Source organism: Epargyreus clarus, unplaced genomic scaffold (assembly GCF_041222505.1).
Source record: "Epargyreus clarus isolate Ecla_fem2 unplaced genomic scaffold, WU_Ecla_fem_2.2 ptg000013l, whole genome shotgun sequence".
Lineage (NCBI taxonomy): Eukaryota > Metazoa > Arthropoda > Insecta > Lepidoptera > Hesperiidae > Epargyreus > Epargyreus clarus.
The window spans coordinates 345,909-355,108 of NW_027332221.1; the positions used below are offsets into that span (position 1 = coordinate 345,909).

At 45.7% G+C, this 9,200-nt stretch overlaps 1 protein-coding gene across 1 annotated transcript; it reads right to left on the reverse strand.

Moving 5' to 3' along the window:
- Window positions 1–246: 246 nt before the first annotated feature.
- LOC140746594 (uncharacterized) lies at window positions 247–2,928 on the reverse strand. The gene has a single exon (XM_073078720.1). The coding sequence runs from the start codon at window positions 2,926–2,928 to the stop codon at window positions 247–249; it is 2,682 nt and encodes an 893-aa protein (XP_072934821.1).
- Window positions 2,929–9,200: the final 6,272 nt, after the last annotated feature.

Below are 9,200 nucleotides of genomic sequence, written 5' to 3' on the forward strand. Positions count from 1 at the left end.
AGATAACATTAACTTTAAAAACATAAAACATGTATAAAACTCAAAAACCTAACCTATAATACAATTTTCATAAAAATACCTAAAAACTCGAATAAAATACAACGAATGCGACCGATAGCGCCATCTACCGTGTCTTATCCCTAAACTTAAAACTTACGTAATGTATTTTCTTATTAAACTTATATAAACATATTCAGTCAGACTTAAAACACAAGTTAATTACAATTATTCATAAATTCTCTTTAGTCAGTCGCCGACATCCTCCCCCTCGTGCGTAGCACCAACTCCTGGCCCGGCGACCCCATGCTCGTGGCTCGACGTGACGACCGCCTCCCCGCAGTCTGGCTCGCTGGTCGATGTTCCACCGCCTGTGTCGTCGACCGCTTGCTCTTCGTCACGTCGTGCTGGTACCAGTAGCACCAACTTGGAGCTGGGGCGTTTCAACACGCCCCCCGTAGTGCGCACCTCCAATACCCTGGTGCGGCCGTCGGGCCCAGGGAAGGTTCGGACCACCTCACCCCTCGGCCAGGCTCCTCGTGGCAGCGTGGAGTCCACTATTAGGACCGTGTCTCCACACTGCAAGTCCCTTGTGGCAGCTCTCGCGTCGACTCTTCTCGGGATCAGAGTTGGAAGATACTCTTTCACCCATCTGCTCCAGAAGTGGTCGGCTAGTCGCTGCGCAGTCCTCCATGTGCGCCGGCCGGTGAGGTCTTCGTCGGTGAATGTTCCCAATCTTGTGCCGCAAGATCTCCCAATTAAGAAGTGATTGGGAGTGAGGGCACCTTCTTCGTTGTCTTCGTCGGCTTCGATGAGAGGTCTTGAGTTCACCAGGTGCTCTGCCTCCAATAGCAGAGTGTGCGGGACTTCTTCTTTGGGATGCCTTTTCTTGAGGGTAACCGCCAAGGCCGTTTTGATGGAACGGACCAGGCGCTCCCATGCCCCGCCCATGTTCGGAGCCCCAGGTGGTATGAATTTCCACCTGATGCTCATCCGCTCGGCTGTGGTGATGAGGTCTTCTCTGTTGAGGCTGGCGAGGGCTTCTTGTAGTTCCTTGTTGGCCCCCACGAAGTTGGTGCCGTTGTCGCTGAAGATCGTCTTCGGCATCCCCCTTCTTGCTGCCATTCTTCTTAGCGCCAGGATCATGGAGTCCGTTGACAGAGATGCTGCCAGTTCTACGTGGACGGCTCTGGTTGTGAGGCACGTAAACAGAGCGCCCCACCTCTTCTCTTGACGCTGACCCACCGTGATGCTCATGGGCCCGAAGTAGTCCACGGCGGTGCATGTGAACGGCGGTTCCCCATGCCGTAACCGTTCCAGCGGGAGATTCCCCATCGGCTGGAGTCGTGGCGTGCCGCGGTACACCTTGCACCACTGACACCGATGAACAGTCGCCCTCACCGCAGACCGTAGTCCCAGGATCCAATAGCGCTGCCTCAACTCGTTGATCACCGTCGCGTGGTTACCATGGTAGAATTCTTCATGGTAGTACGCGATGAGCAGTCTGGTGATGTGGTGCTTGCTGTCTAACACCACAGGTTTCTTATCTTGCCGAGTGTATCTTGCTGCGTCGATTCTTCCTCGGAGTCGTAGTAGTCCAACTTCCATGACGACATCCAGTTTCTTAAGCCTGCTATTCTTCTCGAATGGCTTCATCTTCTTGACGCAGCGTACTTCATCTTGGAAGCTCTCTTCTTGGCTTCTTCGTAATAGGATCTTTTCGGCTTCTTTTATTTGGTCGGGTTCGAGGGGAATGAATCTTCTTTCTTGGGTGTTCTTGTTCACGGGCTTCATTGCTACCTTGGGTTTCTTCTTATTTCTTTTCCAGGTAGGATCTTGACGCTCAGACTTGCGGGACACGTTCACTGCGTGTTTTTTCTTCCGGCACAGGTCGACGAACTGTAGTACCCTTGCGGCCGCTCTCACTAGTCGAGTCCAACTTAAGAACTTGACTGGGTTCGGAGTTGGATGCCGATCAACGGGCTTCGTTGCCCCCACAGTTGACCTCTCCTTCTCTTCTCCCGTGTGCTCCGCCTTGACAGTACGTGGTTCCGGCCAATATTCCTCCTCTTGTGCTAGGAACGAAGGTCCATTGAACCATCTGTGTCCGCTCCCGAAGTCCTTGGGCACATCCCTCGTTGCGTCGTTACTATCGAGATTCTTTACCCGACTTTCATACTCCTGCTTCAGTGCCGGATCCCCATCCAGTTTCTTCTCGATGTTTCTTAACCGGTTTTCCGCTTGCTTGTAATTGTCCGGCATTTTCCCTTCCTTATTTCTCCATAGCAAGCCGGTCTCGAAGCGCCCATTGTCCAATCTCTTTGTTGTCTCTTCTAAAATTGCCAGAGCCCTTTCTTCTATGTCTGTGGTCGGTCGACGTGGCTGGATCCCCAACGATTCCACGGCGAAATGTTCCTTGATGACCTTTTCCAAATCCTCATCTTTAGAAGACACGTGCGCGCAGGTTACGAAGTTCACAGGTCTTGATGCTGCTCCATCGGACCCGTGTAGCACCCACCCTAGGTAGGTCAATGATGCTACGGGTTGACCTCTTTTCCCCTTGCGTGTGGCTCTGGACACGATGAGCTCCCAATTGTCTTGTCCGATTAACAACTTGGGTGACTCTTCTTCATAATACAATTGTTTTGACATTGGCTTGAGATGAGCGCATTCTTCGATCCTTCTTATTTCCAATCTCTGAGGCGTCAGGTTGATGTCGTCTATCGTACGGGCCCCAGAGATGGTTCTCTTCTTGATCTGGTGCATTCCCTTCAATCTGACGTTGACCTTCATTGAATCTTGCTTGATAAATGAACTCCCGCCTCCGTCGTCTTGGTGAGGGGGGTTGAGGAAGGTGCGCCCCGCACCGCTTCCCCGCACCGCACCGCTTCCCCGCACCCGATTGCGTGCGTAGGGCTGTGGCTCGTTCATACTCCCCGCCTTGAAGTCTCTTCAAAATTTGATGATGTTACGGGAAGCGTTCTTCTGCGTTAGCGATGTAACCGCTGCATTTGCAACGTCTTGTGTGTGTGCTAAAGCAGGACGACGATGTAGGTCAGATGAAGCATACAACGTTTCATTTGCGATCGGCTCTGCGTGCACCGCTGTCTCGGCACTCGTAGTTATATCGTCGTCGGCGGCGGTCGCCGTCGCTCGGATTTTGTCGGAAGCGGTCTCGACTCGCGCGCGCTGTCGCCGAGTCATTATCGCCTCACTCTTTTTATCTCGGATATTAGTACGGTCGGTATGTGTGGTCACATACCGTCGTAAACACCAGGCAAAGCCTGATTTGGAGCGATTTTGGAGCGCTTGGAGGAGGAGGTTGTGTTCCGTTGAAGATCCCGTAGTTGTCCAACAAGTATTGAGGACGGCCAAACCCTCTTCTAGTGCGGTAAAAATCCCAAATAACCCGGCGTTGCCCCACGTCGTCAGGTACATTTTGAAGGTTTTACGAGGGGGAACCCTCGTAAAGAAAAAAAAACGCGTTTTGGAAGTTCGCATTATTCTGTTAATTTCTTATGGCAATCTGTAGACTAGTCTGTCTGTCGGTTGTGCTATTTAAGGCTGACCACGGTACACTACGGCCACGTCCACGACGAACTCGCGCTCGTAGTGTACCTCTTGATGATGAGAAAGCTGTTGCTGTCATTAAATCAGAGCTTTCCGATAGCACTGGAGAGGGTACTGAAGCCATTCACTATTAAGATGATTATTCTCTCTAGTGGATAATTGCAGCGGAATAAATTCCGGAACTTCCTCGGAATCGTCACCAGATTAATTTAACTCTGACTCTTGTAAGGTTTGAAAGATTTCTGCCACCCGTAGTGCTAAAATCAAGAGGAAATCACACAATTTACTATATATAGTACAGCAGGATACAAATACAAATAAATATTAATACATTCTGTTGTACTTTCTACAGAACATAACAATGAAACGCGACGTCAGGATGGTTTGTCATATTTTGAGTAAAAAATAATACACTAAACTATGAAATTGAACTGTAATATAGTTAATTATAACATATTATTAAATGTTTATTTGAGAAATAATGATATAAATACAGATTAACTTATTTTTGCGTGGGCGCACGCTCGCATGATTACCTCCCGTCGCATTTTTTAAAAAACAGACAAGTTAACATTTGACGTTTGAATTCTAAAACATAACTCAAGAGTCCAATATATGTCGCGGTGGTAATATTACCTTGTTTCAATTTTAAAAACGTATAAAATATTTTTTTATTTCTTACGTACTATGGAAAGTACAAATGTACCCAGGAGGTTCAGTCGATATTTTGTTTAATACTGTTTCTGTGTAGTGTTTGTTTTTTTGTGTATGTTTTAGGTTCCCATTAAATGGTCATGGAACATTTCATAGACGATGATAATTAAATCTTACGAAAAATGAATCTATTTTTTAACTACCTGCATTCAAAAATACATACTAGTAGGTAATAATAAAACACTCTTGAATAACTCTCGTCTCCATTTCATACAAGATTCACACAGAGACACGCACCGAATTACGTATTTTTCCCTTAATACTAATACCATATTAAGGTAAAGTCACCTATTTCCGCGGTATTTTCACCAAAACTAGAAAGAGCGTCAGATATTAAGCATTTGCTACGGCTTAATAAGGAATTAGATAATTTTATCAGAATCTTTATTATCTGTACTCTTGAAATAGACTCGATATTTTACGATTAAATATTGATGGAAATGTGTATTTTAAATAAATATGAACCAAGTCAGAAAATCCTAATTCCGATGTAAAAATCCTTATTCCGATGTATTTGGTTCCTAATTCCGAGTATACAAAATAAGGTAGTGAAAGAGATAGAACGACTGCTACATGGTGTATAAAAATAAATGTTATTTATTGAATTTAGTTTCAATTTCGATTTTTTTTTTATTATTTAAAGAGTAGCTTTATCAAAAGTGTTCTTAGCTATGATTAAAGGGAAGCTGCCGAAATAAAACTTTTTTATAGTATAGTTTCTTGATTGGTTAATTTTACTAAAGTATATCATGAATTTTTTGTTTAAATTGCAGTCAATTCGTGTATCTGCAATAAAATTTTGGACATTCTTCTTCGTGTACTTTACTAAGATTTATTATCGTGCACCATAAATAATAATAATATGGAATACCGTCATGAGGTTTATAGAATTATTTTATTTTGAATAATTTAATCAAATGAAAACGTCGTGAAATGTTCTAGTTCTTATTTAAATATACATTAAAATCGTATAACAATGTTAATTCTTCATTAATTAGGATTAAGCGAATTACCGATACAAACAATAGAAATGTTCTTAAAAACCGATGAAAACTTTAAACACCCTGTTTAGTATTTTGCGGTTATGCTGCGGATTAATGTGCCCATATAACCTAATTTCGACTTATATACATCGGAATAGCGTTTCATAACTAAAAATTATTAAATAATAAAAGACTTTTACAGGGGGCGTTCAAGTATTACGTAACGCAATTTGGGGGGGAGGGGGGGTCTTGTTAAACGTTACGATGCGTTACAGGGGCGGGAGGGGGTCTTTCTTAATACACGTTACGTAACATTTTTTATTAAAAAAATAGAGAATTAAAACTACTAAATTAGCAAACCTTTTCATTTACGTTTTACGGGGAATCCCTTGAATGAGTGGGTTCAGCCGAACTGAGTCCCGAGTATTCTGAGTTAGACTAAGTATAGTACAGTATAGCAGTATATATGCTTTGACTATACTTAAACTAACTTAGAATACTCAGGACACCTAGTTCGGCTGAACACGCCCAAGGATAAAAACTATAACATAACTTTTTAGCGAGTTTAGGGTAAAAATTGACACTTGAGTGTTACGTAACGTTTAGAGGGGGGGGGGGGTATAGAAAACGTTACGGTGCGTTACAAGGGGGGAGGGGGGGTCAAAAATCTTTAAAAATTGCGTTACGTAATACTTGAACGGCCCCACACAATTTAAAGGCAGAAAGATGCTTTATTGAAATATGTACATAATAATATACAATACTTGTTCAATATTACATCCATATCCGGATGAACTTCATTTTCTCTCCTTAGTTGTTCCATAGAAGAAATTAGGAAAGTACATAGATAGGTCATCTTTGATATTATATAATTAGGTAATACAGTACAATGCAGTATCACGGAAAATGATTTCGATACTAATTGGGTTATAAATTTGTCAAATTCGAAGCAAGACGTGCTTATTCATAAAAACAAGTACAAAAATTGAAATTAAAAACAAGTCTATGAAATTGCTATTCCGTGGTATACCTCGGTTTAAGGGACAGCCCAAAATATTTGGCACCTAATGCCGTTGTATTTTTAAGCTTACTTTTACTCTTATCTGTTAAGAAGTAAGCACAATATTTAAATGTTATCGATTCCATATATAATGTTTTCATCGAAACACTATCACACACATACAAATTTATTGAAAAAATCACAATTTGAGAAATCGTGACATTCACGTGCAAAAGGCCCAAAATGTATCAAGCATACGTTTGATGGAGGCACTAATGCAAAACTATGCGATTATTAAAAAAAACATACACATAATACTATTACGATAGCCATATTTTTTTTTTTTTTTTTTTTTATCCTATAACCTAACGATTAGGCAGACGTGTTACCTGATGGAAAGTAGTCAACGCCGCCTATGGACATTTGCAACACCAGAGGAGTCGCCAATGCATCGCCGGCTTTGTATGAGAGCTCTTTTTGCACCTTTTTTGAAGAGCCCCATGTCATAGCGCTCCGGGAATACCTCAGGAGGAAGTTCATTCCACATTTTACACGTCCGCGGCAAGAACGTCCGTGCAAACCGAACCGTGGAGGACCGCCACGAGTCCAGTTGGTGTGGATGGAACTTCATCCTTCGGCGAGTGGTGCGATGGAGGAATGGTGACGTAGGCACCAGGTCAAATAGTTCCTCGGAACACCCACCATTGTAAAGCCGGTAGAACACACAGAGGGAACCTATGTCCCTCCGCAAACTCAAAGGTTCTAACCGATCGGAGATCACCGGGTCGTTGACGATTCGGACCGCGCGTTTCTGCACGGAGTCAAGTGGGTTAAGTTGGTATTGGGGCGCCCCTGCCCAGAGATGTGAGCAGTACTCCATGTGGGGTCTCACTTGCGCCTTGTAAAGCAGAAGGAGTTGCCCCGCGCTGAAGTTCCGCTTCGCTCTGTTCAAGACGCCCAGTTTTCTTGATGCCAACTTCGCCTTAACATCCAAATGACCCCGGTACTGCACGTCACACGATATGTCAACTCCCAGGATCCCCACACTTTTACCAATGGTGAGCGGGATACCTTGGAACCGTGGCGCTATGACGAATGGGGTTTTTTTTAGCGGTAAACGCGCAGACTTGTGTCTTCGTGGGGTTAAACTCAACAAGGTTAAGTCGACCCCATGTCGAGACCTGCTCCAGAGAGTCCTCGATTTCAGACACAAGTCGGATTCTGCTTTCTTCCACGAGAGTCCGAGAGGTATTTGCGCGGCCTGTATACGTAGCGTCTCCCGTACTATCATCTTCATAGCAATGTATGTTACCTACTTGTTGCAACATATCATTGATATGCAGGATGAATAGTGTGGGAGATAGGACTGAGCCCTGGGGCACGCCAGCGTTTACAGGTTTCGTATCAGAGCAGCATCCGTCGACGACGACTTTGATGTGCCGCTCCGACAGAAAGCTGGTTACCCATGCGCATAACCTCTCAGGAAGACCGTAAGATGGAAGCTTCGCGAGAAGGGCTCTATGCCAGACCCGGTCAAAGGCCTTCGCGATATCCAGGCTAACCGCCAATGCCTCACCATTGCTCTCAATGGCTTGCGCCCATCGGTGTGTGAGATAGACTAGAAGGTCACCAGCTGAACGGCCCTTGCGAAAACCATATTGATGATCGGCTGGTGATCCTCGAGGTACCTCAGGAGCTGTGTGTTTATAACACGCTCCATCACCTTTGAGAGCAGGGAGGTTATCGCTATAGGCCTGTAGTTGGCCGGGTCACTGCGATCACCCTTTTTAGGGATCGGATGTACAAGAGCAACCTTCCACGAAGACGGTACTTGTCCTGTGGTGTAGGAAAGCGAGAATAAGCACGTTAAGATGGGAGTCAACTCGGGAGCACACGTCCTCAGCACCACCGCGGGGATTTCGTCCGGCCCACTCGACTTCTTGACATCAAGAGACAATAGAGCTCGCCTGACAGCTTTCTGTGTAAACCGTATATTAGGCATAGAGCTCTCACACCGCGGTATGGTAGGCGGTGTGGCTCCTCGGTCGTCGAGAGTCGAGTTTGAGGCAAAGAGGGTACCCAGAAGGTCGGCTTTCCCCTTTGCCGTATGGGCCAGAGAATCATCTGGTTTCCGCAGGGGCGGTAGTGAAGATTGACAGAAATTACCCTCGACAGCTTTGGCCAGCGACCAGAAGGCTCCCGGAGGGGTAACCAAGTAGCCGCTCGCCAATTCTGCCGATGTGCCTAGACTTCGCCTTAGCCATATGCTTCTTTGCTGAACGGGAGGCAGCGTTGAAAGCCGTTCGAAGCTCGGGGGTCTTCGGATCCTTGCACGCGTGCGCTGACGCCCAGGCTTGGTAGATCTCTTGCTTATGACGTGATGTCTTAGCACAAGACCCATCAAACCAGGGCTGACTCCGCCCACCGACGGATACGACAGAGTTTGGAATAAAGCATTCCATGCCCTGCCGAATCACGTCGGCCACAGAGTCAGCGCACGTGCTAGGATCACTCGAGACGAAACAAAGCTGCCTCCACGGGTATGATGCCAGGAATTCCCGTAACCCGTCCCAATCTGCTGACCTGTAGTGCCAAACTTGTCGCTTCCCAGGGGGTCGAGCCCCCATGGGACGCGACAAGGGCACAGAAGAACTTACCAAGCAATGGTCAGAAGATCCAAGAGGAGCCTTGACCATTACTTGGTAGTCTTCAGGACGGTTGGTCAGCAGAAGATCCAGCAAAGAGGCAGTATGGGTCTCTACATCAGGTACCCTTGTAGGGCCGGGTACGACCTGGGAGAGCCCATATGCCAAAGAGAAGTCATACGCAGTTCTTCCGGCAAAGTCAGTGGTTCGGGAGCCCAGCCACTCAATATGGTGGGCATTAAAGTCACCCAGAATCACCAACTCCGCCGAAGGACACTGCTGCAGCATCCT